Raw genomic sequence first — 15,099 nt, forward strand, 5'->3', positions numbered from 1 at the left:
GGTAACAACTGCCAAAGGTTGGTAAGAATACAGAGAAACTGGATCTGTTATACATTGCTCATAGGAATGGAGAATGGTGTAGCCACTCTGAAACATAGTTTGTCAGTTTCTTAAAGAACTAAACACACACGTACCATGCAACTCAGCAATTCCACTCCTAGGCATTTATCCCAGAACAATGAAAACTTATATCCACACAAAACCCTGTGCGTTATTGTTTATAGGAGCTTTATTTGTAATAGCTCAACCTGAAAGCAACCAAAATGTTCCTTAATAGGTGAATAGGTTAAACAAGCTGTGGTCCATCTATACTATGGAAGTACACATCTAAACTCAAAAGTAAAAAGAAATGAACTATTGATACTTGCTACCTTGATACATTATCTTTGCAACTTCATGTGAATTTATAACTGAAAGTATAATTACTTCATGTGAATTTGTAATTATTTATGATTATTTCATTAAAATAATATATTTATTATATAATATACACACTTCCTCGTCCTCATGGACTTGGCCACGTGACTTGCTTTGACTAATGAAGTGTCAGTGGAAATGTCCAGTCCGACATCTCAGAGAAGTTAGGAACCATTATGTGGGGAATTAGGTAGAAGAGCCCCTGGTAATCAAATCACTTGGTTCATAGATAGGTGAGTTCTGTATGCTGCTGTGAGCTTTAAATGCACTGCTGTGACACAGTCTCCCACTCAGAAGTAGCCCTGCAACATAGTGGTGAAAAGAAATCCTCCCAGTGGTTAGAGCTTTAGATGGTTCGTTTGATGTTCCTCTTTACACGGACAGAGAAGTGGCCTAAGATAGAGCTGTGTGTGGAATCCTAGGAAAAAGGGAATGGTTGGCTGGAAGATCAGGAATCTGAAGAGAGTCAGATTTGAAGATTAGAGACCAGAGGTGTGGAGAAATGCATGTGGGTTGACTTGTGGGAATTGTCACAATGTTGAGGATCTTTTATCAGATATTAATACCTACCAGATAAAATCTACTTCAGAACAGCCACTGGACAATTAGCTGGACAGATCTACTCATCCAGTAGATGTCATCACCCTCAGGCATCAATAACAGGAATTTCTTATTTTAAAATATTATTAAAAGATTGAAGGAAGGTTTTTTTACCCTCTTTTTCAAAATTCTTCTTGGTGTGGGGCTGAAATCTGGTGAGTCATGTCTCCAAGTATCTCAAATGATCCCAAATACCTTAAGGTTGACATTTCCAGTATACAAACATCTAACTGATGCTAGAGAGCCATAAAGCACAGCTAGCAAGAGTAAATGCTGAATGAATGGGGTAACATTGCAACCAGTGTACTGTGACAACACAGCAAAGGAAGGTGAGAATTCTTCACCCTAGAAGAAATGTTGGGGGAACTTAATAGACAAATCTTTTGAAGTAGTCACAGAAAATGGAGGGCAGACTGCATTTGTCCAAAACCTTTGGATCCACTGATCCCAACATTTGAACAAAAGCTTGAAGGAGGCCAGGGAGTAAATCTTATAGATATCTGGGGTGAGAATTCTCTACACAGAGGGAACAGCATCAGAACAATATGTTGGACACGGTAAAACAGAGGAATAAAAGCACAATATTCTCTAAGAGGTGAGGACAAATACTTACTTAGTCACACAGGCAAGAATCCTTCAGCAGATGAGGAGAAAACGAATCCACTTCACAACTGTGGAATAGAGGTGGCAAAGAACAAACAAACCCAAATCAGAGAGGACTGTTTAGAATAAGTGTGATTTCCCTTCACTAACTGCAGGAATAATCACAGATAGGGGCATGTGGAGAGCAGTGTCTGGGAGAGTTAACACTGTGTCCTGTTTGATACCCCAAAAAAGCTGGTGGCATTAGAACCATTTCCTTAATTCTTTGAGCACTGTGGAATGGTCACTGTCTTTCACATCTTCCTTATCTGACTCTAAAAGGAAGAGACATTTCGAATACCATTATATAAGTGACAGTGTTTTTCAAATCACTCAGAAGTGAATGGGTGTAAAATCCATGTACAAAAAGGTCATGAATGGTATTTTAATAAATGAAATAGAAGATATAGGAATAGAAATAGGAAATATCACAATAAACCCATGCAGTAAAATACTGTGGTAGAGTTTGGCCTCTCTGTCTCTCCAAATATCATCTATCTATAGCTATATCGATATTGGTATAGATGATAGATAGATGGAGATTCCCATAGTTGTCTCTCTCATTTATATATATAAATCTCTGTCTCATATGTATAAATGTATATATATATATACATACATTTGTTTGCATATTGTATTGAGTTGTGACTTAAAATGTATTTCGACACTGAGTTGCAGTCAGAAGAGTTTTGAAAAAAGACTTTCTTGAGAGGGTACAATTTGAAGATGGCAGCATCTTCTTGAGATGACAAAGATCTGGGGGTGGGGGGTCGGGGTAAGAGCCCCAAAGGAATAATGGAGTTTTGCTTTCCTTGGCTGGGGTATCTGCATAGCTGGGCTCAGGTAGGGCGATGCGCAGGGCTGCGGACCCTAGGAGGCTCCCCTGCTGGCGCGAGCTGCTAAGCTTGCCACTCCACCATCGCTCCTTAAGTTTTATTGTGGATGGGGGCATGGAGTACAAGGAGAAAAAACAAACGAACAAAACAAACAAAGACACACTAGTATACAGGCCTCGGCCTAGCCATGTGACTGAAGGAACCCTCTACGCTCGCTATCCAAAAGCTTCCAGTACTAAAGAGAAAAGGTTTACAACCTTCCAGACGGGCCCCTTCTAGCGTCATCGCAGAGGCAGCTGCAAATGAGAGCTGTGTTCAGGAACTTCCCAAAGGTTCTGCTCTCTAATATAAGCCTCGGGAAAAGGAAGGTCCTATCTTATTACAAAATTTATTTGTTTGTTTAGTCCAAACGGCCCCAAACGAGAGATACAATCGAAATTGTGACCCCCGTGGAATAATTTGAGAAACAAATTGGGTTAACTCTATTTCGGGTGCGCCGTACTGAAGAAAATCTTGCGCCCTTGCGAGCAAACAAAATGCGTCTCTTGTATTCAAAGTGTCATCTATAAGATTTTTCGACAGGTAACAGAGGAGATGGTTAACACGTTTCCTTTCCGGTGGCAGCAGAACTGGCTCCACGATTTCCGATCTTCTCCCCGAGAAGGGTCCACCCAGAGTTTCGCTCCGCGGGCTCTTCCTCCGCTCCGAGAGACTAGCGGCTCCAGGGAGTGGGGAGGGGTGCTGGGGAGGGGGTTCAATGACGAGCTTGGGCACTCTTGGGCAGGTTCGAAAATTGCAGACCCGAAGGTGATGACCTGAGGTCATCTGGTTGCGGAAGAGCTGATCTTCTGCGTACCTCGCGAGAGAGGGGCGACGAAAACCGTCAGAAAGAAAGGAGATCGAAAAAAATGTTCAGCGCAGAAATGGTGACATAATCATTGAAGGGAAGAACGGTGGTAGTTTGGGGGGGGGGGGGGTGGGCTAAGCAGAGTGGCGCAGCGGGAGCGTGCTGGGCCCATAACCCAGAGGTCGATGGATCGAAACCATCCTCTGCTACAGAGGCGTTTTTCTTCTTCTTTTCTTCAGTCCCTTGCTAAACTTTACTGCAACTCGGTTACAAGCACGCACCAAACACCGAATCAATTTCTACCTCTTCCATGTTCAACCAGTTAACATTCACGAGTTTGAGAATCCTCTAGTTTGGCTTCTTTCTTCCCACCTTCCTTTGAAATCCCACCATTCTCTCACTAGGCAATTCCAGAACCCTTCTACCTATCCGAAGTGACACACTGCCCCGAACTGTAAAATTCCTTCCATCGCTGGTGTCCAGTAGAGGAGCAATGGAAATATTCCTTCAGTGGAGGTGGTCTTATATCAATATATTGTATGCGACCTCTTGGAGAAAGAGGTGATAAATTCCATATTTACTTCTGTTACAACTTCCAGGAAACGGCCTTTCAAATTTGTCATCTACTTAACGATGTTTCGATGGATTGCATTCTATTAGTAAATGCAAATATAAATGAAACCAAAAGAGTTAATTATAACAGATTTGTGGTTCCGTCACATATCAAAATTTCAGATTTCAGTGTTTATACCTATATTTGGGGCAGATTAGTGTAGTAGGACGATCGCATAAAGACTTTAAGCGTAAGCATACCTTATATTGGCGTAAAATTCTGTGGAAATACAAATTCAAGGAGAAAGAGATCGATCAAGTGGGAGACGTCTGGACCCATTTTTGGACAGTGTGGGTTTTGAATGGAACTCGTTCTCCGAGTTCCTTAACTTAACAACCTTGAAATGACCTTTCTTGAAAGAATCGTATCCAATCCGTGCCATTTTTATCGTTATTGGAAGGAATGGTATTGGAAATCTTAAAACGTTATTAAACGTTTTTTAATTTCTCAGAATGTTCGTCCCCTAGTTCACTCTGGCTTAGCGTGACTATTCAGCCTCAACTTAAATCTCCCACTTCTTTGCTCCCCTCCTGGAGCTCCGACCCCACTGGGCTAGGTGAGGATCGCGACTGGAGAGGGTGGCCGGGGCGGGGGGACGGGGGTGGTGCTGAGCGAGGGACAGCGCCGGGTGCCTGCGGAGGCGCTCAGGCTCTCGGTCGGTAGACAAGAAATCCCTTTGGCCCCGTCCGGAGCCTCGCGACCCCGCCAGAGTGCCATCGTACCTGCATACTCAAAGTGCGAACAATCGCAGGGCGACACACATTCACCCTCGGGGAGGCGACCCTGGATGGCGGCCGCGTCAGGAGCTTGTCATCCCGGAGGCAAATGACTGACACCTACTGGCTGCAGAAAGGAAAGGAAGAAGGGCGGGAATCCCCAAGCAGCCAATCCGGCCTCCGTCATTAACCCCGCTGCTGGCGCCACGAGCGCCGTCTGGGCTGCCCAGGTCCACGCGCCCGGGTCTCCGGTCCCGCGCTCCCGCCAGCGCCCCGCCCCCCGCCCCCAACCTCCACCGACTCACCCTGAGGGGCTCGGACTGCCCTCCCTACTCCGACTCCGGGGGACGGACGGGCGGACGGATCAGTGCCGGGGCCGGGAGCCGGGGTCTGGAGACCCGGCGCCTGCTCGACTCTAGCTCCGGGCCTCCGGCCGCGCGCTTCCTCTCCAATCCCTCTCCTCGTGCCGCGCGCTGCAACCCGGAGAGGTGAGAAGAGAGGCCAGAGCAGCCAGCTTAGGCCTCAAACTGGCAGAGCAGGCTACGGGGGCTGCCGAGGGCCCGCGTGTCCTCTGTTTCCACCGGCCGCTCACTTTCGGATGCAGGACCTGGAGGGTGAGGAGCGCCCCGAGAGCCTTTCACTTTCCTCGCGCAGGGATCCCAACCGTCACCGGAACACTTCGACTGCGGCTGAGTCACCAGGCGTCAGAAGCCTCGGGAGGCCAAACCCGAAGTCCAAGTCACCGACCTCGCCTCACTGCTCCACACGGGCACTTACGTGGGCCCGCTGGGCCTCTCGCCGTCATCCCCAGCAGAGGGGCGCACAGACTTGCCGGAGAGGCCCTCGAACCGCCGGCCAGCTCAGCCCCTTCATCAGGTCCCCTGGGTTCAGCACGTCCATCGTGCCCACCCTGCCCCTCGGCACAGACCTGCGAGGAGGCTGCCGGACTGGGATCCTACCAGTCCCAACGCGTGGGTGGTCAATGAGGCTTGGAGGCGCTTTCCCATGAACAGGTATTCCATCATGGAGCCTCTTCCCTCAGACTGGTGGGAGAGTTACTTCAAGCGGAGAATCTGGTCTCTTCGGCACCCCAGGGCAATATGGAGCCCGGTGACCATCAGGCTCGCTCCTCGTGAGCGGACAGCGCCCCCCTCCACTGCCCCAGCAGAGGTAACGAACTCTGCAGGGGTAGGCGGGGGGGCTCAGCTTCTGAGAAGCCCCCAGACCCATGTGCGAAGGAGACTGTGCTGAGGGCCCTCAGAGAGCGCAAAAGGGGAAAGTGAGGTGGGAAGAGCCACTGTTCCGTGAGAGCTTGGACAGTAAGAGAAGGATTCCAGAGACCAGACCGTCTGCGTTTTAGCCTCTGAGGAAAAATGGAGTCCACGCTTCTTTCGTGCCCAGGCCTGGGCCTCTGAAGAGAAGCCTCGACTGCTGGGGCTCAGATCACAGCTTGAATCACAGGCCCAGCTGCTCCTCCGTGGACTCCTTGGCCAGCACACACACAGGTGGCACCCTTAGCTCCCAAAGAAATGCTATTACAAGCTCTTACAGCTCTTGGAGAGATTTCTCTGAGCCTTGGAAGAGAAGTATTCCCAGTACATCACTCCAGATACCAGAGTGGCCAATAAAAAGGAAAGAACATGGTCGTCCGTCTCACTCTCCAGTCCCACTGGTATCAGATGAGTCCCCAGAAACACCTGGCAGCTCTGGGCAGCAAAATCAGATTCCCCTGCTTCTGTCAAGCCCTGGGAGCCTGCTGTCCCTGACTCCACCTCCTCAGCTTGGTTATGCAGTCGCTGAAGACCTGGCCTTAGGGAAGAAAGCTGGACTGCAATGGAGCAACAAAGCCAGAGAGGATACGACTGAGGTCGCCACAGACTCTGTCCCTGACACTTGGTCTGCTATCCGGCCTCCCCTGTCCCAGGGCACTGATCCTCAGTTGGAAAGCTTACATAAAATGCAGGAGTCTCCAAGTCCACTGGCCTCCCCACAACCGACCGGAGAGGCAATCAGTGTGGCCCACTCGCCTCGGGAAACAGCGATCCTGCTGGCCTCACATGGGTGCTCACATGTGAGGAGAAACATGTGGGAGAAACATGTGTTTCTCCCACATCACCAGCCACTGACACCACATAGCCACCTTCAACCTCTCCGGCTGCCATACCCCGAGACTCAGCTGCCGTTATCCCTGCAGCACCCACTATGCAAAGCACTTTGGATTGATGTGCGGCCCAGCTCCCCGTCTTCCTGCATCTGCACCTCCTGCTGCAACTTCTGCTGACCGCATGTCAAAACCCATTGTGGGGCTCCCAGCCAAGAGTGAGACAGGAGGCTCCTCATATTCCAGAATTTCAAGCACAGCTGCAGCATCTTCACCTCCGGGTATCTCAACTCCCACCTTCAAGCCTATCTTTGGCAGCATAAGACCACTGAAAACTATGCCCGGGAGAGCTCCTTTCTCTTTCAAGCAGACCTCTCCTCCACCTCCTCCTGCTTCTACCCGTCTCTTCCACGGCCTGCTCAAGGCTACCTCTGTAGTCATGTCCACCACCCCAGCCAGCACATCCAGAGGCTCCTTTAAGCCACCTTTGGAGTGTGGTGTAGTGACTGTTACCAGTCCCATGGGCAGCACTTGCTCCGTCCCTTCCACTTGCCCCGCTTTCCCTCGCCTCTCGGGGCTGCCTGTGCCTTCAGGGCCAGCTTCTCCGCAGCTGCAGGCTTCACTTTCCCACTGTGCCAGCGTCCAACCATTCCTACCGTGCACACAGTCACCATCTTTAGCCAGGTTCTTCGCAGTGCTCTCCAGATATCCCCTACCAGGAGCACTGCCAATTTTAGCGCTATGGGTAGCCCTCTGGCAACTTCAGCCCTAGTGACCACCAACCAGCCTGCATTGTCATCCAGGATCTCCAGTTCGACCTCAGCGTTCACAATTCCCTTAGAGTCAAGCTCAAGGCCACCTTTCCCGCTATCCCTGGGAGCCACTCCCCAACCTGCATTTGGGGCTGCATATGTGCAGAAGCAAGAAGCCCCCGAACCAGCCCTTGGCCCAAGCTTCAGTAGCTCTTTCATTTTTGGAAACTCAAGAGTGGCCTCCTCAATCCCAACACCGACTCCAGCCCAGCCGTCCTTCAGCGGTACCACGCAGTCAGCCTTTGGGGCTTTGGCACCATCAGCCTCCACCTTTCACATCCCTGCCAGCTGCTGGCCGGCCTTTGACAGCACTCCAGTCGGTTCCCTTTGGTCAAGCTAATACGAATGGTTTGGGAGTTGTCACCCCAACCCAGCGGAGTGGGACTTGCGGCTCAGTGTTTGGCAGCACAGCCCCACGACCACTTGACTTTGGGGGATTAGTGGCCCCTATGGACTGTGAGGAGACTGGGACCAGCGTCACTGCCCCAGACATGAGCTCCAACTCCGGAGCATTCAGCACTGGAGCAGGTCCAGGCGGGAGCGCTGCACCGTCACGCCCTTGGGGAAAGGCTGGGGCCCAAACAACCAGGGCCGGGCCAGCCAGGGCACACCTTTTGCCTTGGGGAAGGCCGGCATTTCTGCAAGAAAAACTGTGTTTGGGGACCCCTCCATGGCCCCCTTTGCTCAGAGCACCCCTGTCAGTGGATCAGCGAAGGCAGGCAGCAGCCTTGGCTTTGGGATGCCCTCTCCACCGCCCCAGGGCTCTGTTGGGAGAAGATCTTTCGGATCGTCAGCCCCTTCATTTTCCATTGGTGCAAAATCAAAAACCCCAAAGAATAGGGAGCAAGGGCATTCCCGAAGGCATCATGCCCGCAAGAAATAACCTGTGTCCCTTGCCATTCGTACTCTGATTTGGACCTCAGCATAGTAAAGTGCCTCAGTCACTTCTAATTCTCTACAGCAAAAATACGCCAGATCTAAGGTGAGAGCTTTACACATTCACCTTGTGGTCCTAATCTACATTCTAGAGGAAAGTGAAGGACTAAAGCATCTAGTGGTGGTAGCAGAATGAAACTGAGTGGAACCAAAGCTTTGGAATTGAACGGAGCCTTGCCTTCCCCTCCCTACCCACTCCTTTCTGTGTCAAGGGTGAGCTCAGTCAGGACGCTGACTCCTGCTGTTTTCTCTGGGAACAGGCGTGCCAGAGAGGCAAAAAGTACAAGCCACATTCTCTTGCATCTTTGGGAGGAGGAATAGATTCTCTCTAAATCTTAGCCTGCTTCTATTTGGCTCAAAGAAGTGGTTCCTTTATCTGGTCCCCTAGGGAGGCCGATTCCTCATTTCCTGCTAGTTTGCTCCTCAGTTGGTTCTTGGAGAAGATTTTTTTTTTAGTTTAATTTATTTATTTTGGAGAAGCTTTTAATGCAATTTGACCATGAAGCCAACTTTTCCTGAGGATCAATGGTCTACCCGTGAGACCATCCATGGGAGGGCCAGGGGAGGAAAAAACAAACAGAGTGGTTCAACCTTGCTTCTTTTCTTTACACCATAGGTCATGATTCCTCCATAATTACGCGTGAGAAGTGCTCAATTAGGGAACCAAAGCTTCTACTTTTCTTTTAATTTGTACCATATAAAATCACCCTCTACCTCACATCTCTCCCGGATAGGGTGGGTAGGGCAGGAAAACTCTTGGGCCTGAGAACAAAGGGAGAAGGGGAAGAAGAGCAGATACCTAAGCTGACCTCTGTACTGTAACCAGTGGGAGGTCTATGAGTAGCTACGACATATTCCTTAGCACGTATCATCCTGATGGAAAAAAGGAAAAGGCAAGAATGACTCCCTGAATACATCTATCTCCTGTTTTATGGATACCTTGGAAGAGACCTAATTGGAAAAACAAGGACTCTTAAGTTGGTTGATAAAATAAAAATAAATCGTTGAAATGAGTTTATGATACAGGAATTGCTATAAAACGCATATCTATTCAGAGGCAGAAGGATATTAAGAAACTTTCCCAAGCTCAACCAGTTAGTAAAGGTTAGATTCGGGATTTCAACCCTATTGGCTCCAAAGTGTGCGTTCGCTTCTCCCTCACTAGAGCAAACCACCAAAGTCAGAACTCTAACCCAGGTATATACGACTCTAAATATCCATACCGTTTCTACTTTGAAAGGCATTCCACAACCCAAGATTGCCATCTGACAGAGGGGGGGCCAGAGGAAAAGTATTAGACAATTTCTACAGCTCTTTCCATGATAATTTAACATTTATCCAGTGATGACTATATACCTTGTATCGTCCTTTGCACCAGACATTCAGAGGTGAAGGAGAACTTCGGCTTTGGAGATTATGGTTTCACGGGGAGACTGGTAAGTAAGCCAGTGATTCCATAACAAGCGACAGGTACTAAGGGAATGGAAGCAGGGCAGAAGGTCATCTTATCTAAGTCTTGAGGCTTGAATTCTGTTTTACGGTGTGTGTTCTCCAGTTCTAGCAACTGGAGAAGGGTATTTCAGGCCAAAGACAAAACACGTGCACAGGAGGGCCTGGAAGACAGAACGCCTCTATCTGGATAGCTTTCAAGGAGTCAGGCATGGTTTGGGAGAAGAAGGGGCAGATCATGGATATGCTTATAAACCATATCGTGCAGTGTGCACAGGGTTCCAAATACAATGGAGAGTCATGGGAAGGTTTTAAGTAGGAAAGAGGCAAGCTTGGGTTTCGATTGCTCTAGCTGTGAGCTGTGAGGAAGGAGTCAAACGGGGACAGGCTGGAGGCTTGGAAGTGTGGGGGAGGCTGCGGAGACACCAACAAAGATGAAAGATACAATACATTCAAACTAGGTAATTAATTACCTGGTTAACAGGGATTGTTAACCAGGTAGTTAAGAGTGGGCGTGGGGAGGCAGTAGAGAGAGGAGGGATTAAGAAACAGGACTTGGTGACAGATTGCACCGTGTGTGCAGAGGAGATGTGCAGAATAAGGGTAAGGGGGACTTGGAGAAGACGGACCCTTAGCCATCTGACCTGGAGGATGGAAATTGTAATTTTGGCAGAATACATGGAATTTCGTATAGACGGAGTGTGAAATGACTGTGGAATGTGAGGGAAATATTTGTCCTATTCAATCATTCACTCACTCAAAAAATACTGGGCATCTGATACTAGTTACTAGGCACTCTTCTAATATTTGGGATGTTTTCCGTGACAGATAAACTTCCTGTTCTTGTGGCGTTTATGTTCTAGCAGGGGGTGTGATTAAAAAATAAACAATAAGCATACTAGGAAATGACTACCATGTGAAAGAGATTGTAAACGGCATGGCCCAAATATAGAGCAGGGTAGGTGGACTAAGATGGCACTACAGTTTCATCTGAGCTCTTATGAGAGGTTGACATCTGAGCAAAGACTTGAATAGACTTGGTAGTAGTGAGTGACTAGCAAGGGAAATAGAGCGGCTTGGGGCCTGTTGTTTTTCCACCGGGTAACTGATTCTTGCAAAGAAACTGACCCTATTGGATTATTTTCGTCCAAAAATAAACTGGGAAACCACCCACACTTTCTACACTTCCACACTTGGGTCTTAACTAGTTCAGCGAAAGGTGAAACAAGATCTTTTTGTATGATGTGTGAAAAAAAAGTTATCAATATCAACGCAGTAGGAAAGAAACAGCTTTGCCAATTGTCTCTTTATAACAGGGAAAGAGCTCCCAATGACCAAAGCTGGAACAGTTTGAACAACAGATAGTGTGGTTTTGGATTATAATCCAAAGTATGAAATACATATTCATGAGTCCATACTGATATCAATCAATCAGTCAATGAATACAGGAGAAGGGAAACATTTTCCTTACAGAAGAATTCCAACTAATATAAGTAAATACTCCCCCCACCCCCAGGAGATGAAGCTTAATCCCCTCCCTTCCGGAATATGGGCCATACTGAGTGACTAACTTCTAAATAGTAGAGTAGGAAGTAGGAAAAAAAATAGGAACTTCACAAGGGAGAAAAATGTCAAACACTACCTTAAAAATGATCAAGGTTGGCATCACCGATGGTAAGCTATGCTCCTGTCATGTAACACCTGATACGATGCGATGGGACAAGTACTTTATCTCTGTGGTCTCCCGCAGAAATCTATAACCCCAAGCCAATCATGTAAAAAATATCAGACAAACCCAGATTGGAAAACAGTCAAGTATGCGACAGAAATACTTCATCAACACTGAGAAACTGTCACAGACCAGAGGAGGCTGAATACAATGTAGGATCCTGGAAACAAACGGGACATTAGTGTAAAAACTGCTGTGATACACACAAAGTCAGGAGTTTAGTTATTAGTAAAGTACCCATGTTGGTTTCTGAGTTTTAACAAAGGTACCATGATAATGGAAGAAGCTAATATTAAGGGGAACTAGGTAATGGGTATAAGGCAAATCTCTGTATTGTCTTTGCAACTTTTCTAAAGTTATTCCGAAATAAAAATTTAATTTAAAAAATTCCAATAAGAAACATGTCTCTTGGCCACCACTGAAACCAGTGTTGAGGCAAACGCCTGGTTGACAGTAGGTCCATGATAGGTAGTTGTTCAAAGCTGAAGGAATGTGATAGTGATGTCTTATTTTGGTGAGGGACATGGCAGAGATATTTATATGGTTATCTGTGCTACATGATGTATACTTGTCCTGCCAAATAGTCTCCTAGCGTCGCATTCGCACACTGAAATGCAAACCAGACCAATGAGATTTGTCTTTAGCCTGTAAAAGACATCTGAAATGGAGCCATCTGGTTTATGTGGAACTTGAGGTTCGGTGGGTTTCTCTCACAAAGTTTCAAATCACACCCAAAGTGTTTTCTTTCCTATCTTGGGCCTAAAATATTTCCATTTGGGCCCATAAGCATCTGAACCACTTCTCTTTGTTACATCTTGCCCCACAAAACTGGGTTTATCTATCGCACCATTATAAAATCCAAGTTTTTCAGAAAGAACAGTGGCCAGTTCAATGTTCTTTGGTGGGTTCTTCACAGAGCTCAGACTTCTCCCAGGTAGTATTAATCACGCCTTCTTTTTTGTTCTTAAAGACTTCACAGATTACTTTAATGCCGGGTGGACGTGTGTGTGTGTGTGTGTGGGGGGGGGGGGGGCGCACACGCGCTTTTTTCAGTTTTAGGCATCCCTGATGTGCATAAATGCAGGTGGTTCCTAATTTAACTTAGTCTTCCCATTAATACACATGATACCTGATACTTAAAATACAATAGGAGAGGTGTATTGCATTGGGCAGAAAATTTTAAATCTTACAGATTTGATGGCAACGAAGGAGTTCTCCAAATAGAAACGAGTGGAAAATGTGACCTACCTTTACGGAAGCACTCGAGCAGCTATGGCTGTTGAAATAAACAACAAAAGGAAACAAATTGCCTGCTATTGCAAGAGATACAGGCAGTTTCCTTACACTATTCTCTATCAGCTCAGGAAGCAATGTCGTGTACCTGGCCTAGATATAACACGCTTGTAGAAGTCTTATAGATTGAGGCTGGTTATAACCTACACTATCTGCCAGCACTCCCCAGAGAATTTGAGTAAATGAAAACAAGAAATAGAGATTTTACATTATTTTCTCAAGGTCACAAATATAATGACAGGTTTGGAACAAAGAACCAATGGAGCCTGACATCACAGTTTGTGCTCTTAAGCATCATTCCATACTGCCTTCTCATTCTCAAAGGAGAGGACAACTCTCTGATATTTATGCTTTGGTGGTTTATTTCGGGCACTAGGACCAGTTTTTAAGTAAGACATGTCTACCTAAGTTTTATATTGTCTATATCTCTGGGTCAAACATCGTTCTTAACATGTATACGTTTGCCGAACTCTTACCTTCTTTTTTTCCCTTTGCATGCCTTTACCTGCCACGTAGCTCCAAAATCAATATTGGGAAGCACATTTCTCTTCTGTATGATCTTGCTTTTTCACAGTAAGAGTAGCAAATGGTGTGGTGAAGTCCTTCAAAGTGCTCCAGTTCGTGTTATGTTTCAAGACCGATAAGCACCATCATTTCCCAATTGCAGATTTGAAACTGAGAAATATCTCCTATAACGAAGTTGTAAAAGCTCCTAGAAGTGAAATGGTTTGGCTACCTACTTCCAGGGTCCGGAGGCTCAGCAAGTTTTGCGTGTCTTGGCACAGCATGTAAACTTCCGTGCATATTTCAGGCGAGAGAGAGTAAAAGAACTTGATAGAGATTCTGAGAAGTAGTCCCGAGACTCTATCATTAATCAAAAATCCTTGAGCAATGCATTGGTGAAACAGGAAAGTGACATCTACTTCAAATACTATACGAATCAGTGTGGTGTTATAGTTGGCTCCGTGGCTTAGTTGGTGAAAGCGCCTGTCTAGTAAACAGGAGATCCTGGGTTCGAATCCCAGTGGGGCCTAAGGAGGTGATGTTTTAATTACGGCAAACAAAAGAATGGAGTTCACATGCCTTGAAAAATTGGAGTTTACATGCCTTGAAAGTCCTAGGAGGAGCTGGGGACAGCAATAGTCCCCTTGCTTAAAAAAATAAATATAATATCAGCAAGTCTCCCAAGAGCCTTGAAAGGTGTTACACGCCCAGAACACTTGCCCTGAAATCATGAGATGAAGGTTAGGATTGCCTAGAGTGATTGCTTCTTGGTCTTCCCTTTACCTTTTAGATCAGGTGTCAGACGTTGTCAGTTCGGTTTTGTGTGATCTCTTCAATTATTTTTGCCTCCTAGAACTTTTAACACAACAGGGACGTTTGTTTTTCTTGACTGATTCATTGAATGGTCAACCTCTCCCCTCAGATCCCCCCCCCCCCCCCGTTTTGCACCAATCACTTTTTGGCGCATTGAATAGCGCCTTAGAGCCATGCTTCTCAAAATTTTGTGAGCATATGAATGACCTGGTATGGTCCATTACAGTGAGGGTTTTAGATTACTACATCTGCACCAGGGCCTGAAAGTCACCATTTCTACCGTCTCCCAGATGAGTGACGTCTACCCTACTGTTACGTGGACCGTGCAGTGTGAGGCGAGGCTACTGAATTAGTGATCTAGTTTCAGTGGGTGTGCTTTCAAGTCCTGCACTTTCATATGTTTACAGCTATTTTCCACACCCATTACTTAATCTGGAGTTGTTTCTACTTATTTGCCTTTAGTCAAATCTAATCCAAAACAGATAAAAGAACAAGGAAAAAATTCTAATATAAATTAGAGTAGTGTAAATCAAGTAGTGTTATAACCGTTTCCTCTTTTCTTTTTAGTTTATTTTTACTGGAGTATAGTTGCTTTACAATGTTGTGTCTGTTTCCGCTGTTCAGCAAAGTGAATCAGTGATACGTACACACATATCCCCTCTTGTTTAGATTTCCTTCCCATTTAGGTCACCACGAGCATTGAGTAGAGTTCCCTGTGCTATGTGGTAGGTTCTCATTAGTTATCTCTTTTATACATAGCCGTGTAGATATGTCAGTCCCAATCTCCCAAT

The 15,099-nt window shown here is 46.6% G+C and overlaps 1 protein-coding gene and 2 non-coding genes across 3 annotated transcripts; all 3 read left to right on the forward strand.

Annotated features, from left to right (window-relative positions):
* The first annotated feature begins 1,294 nt into the window (after positions 1 to 1,294).
* Positions 1,295 to 8,467, forward strand: LOC131764226 (POM121-like protein 2). Its single transcript, XM_059077191.2, is given in 10 exon segments — positions 1,295 to 1,346; positions 4,805 to 5,159; positions 5,373 to 5,862; positions 5,865 to 5,934; positions 5,937 to 6,740; positions 6,743 to 6,880; positions 6,883 to 7,334; positions 7,337 to 7,905; positions 7,907 to 8,127; positions 8,130 to 8,467. Coding segments are annotated over 10 exon segments (3,489 nt in total).
* Positions 3,480 to 3,551, forward strand: TRNAM-CAU (transfer RNA methionine (anticodon CAU)). Its single transcript has one exon. It is a non-coding gene; the product is annotated as a tRNA-Met (tRNA).
* A 5,483-nt stretch (positions 8,468 to 13,950) lies between the features above and the next one.
* On the forward strand, positions 13,951 to 14,024 carry TRNAT-AGU (transfer RNA threonine (anticodon AGU)). Its single transcript has one exon. It is a non-coding gene; the product is annotated as a tRNA-Thr (tRNA).
* Positions 14,025 to 15,099: the final 1,075 nt, after the last annotated feature.

The sequence above is a fragment of the Kogia breviceps genome, chromosome 10, assembly GCF_026419965.1.
Source record: "Kogia breviceps isolate mKogBre1 chromosome 10, mKogBre1 haplotype 1, whole genome shotgun sequence".
In the NCBI taxonomy this organism is placed as follows: Eukaryota; Metazoa; Chordata; class Mammalia; order Artiodactyla; family Physeteridae; genus Kogia; species Kogia breviceps.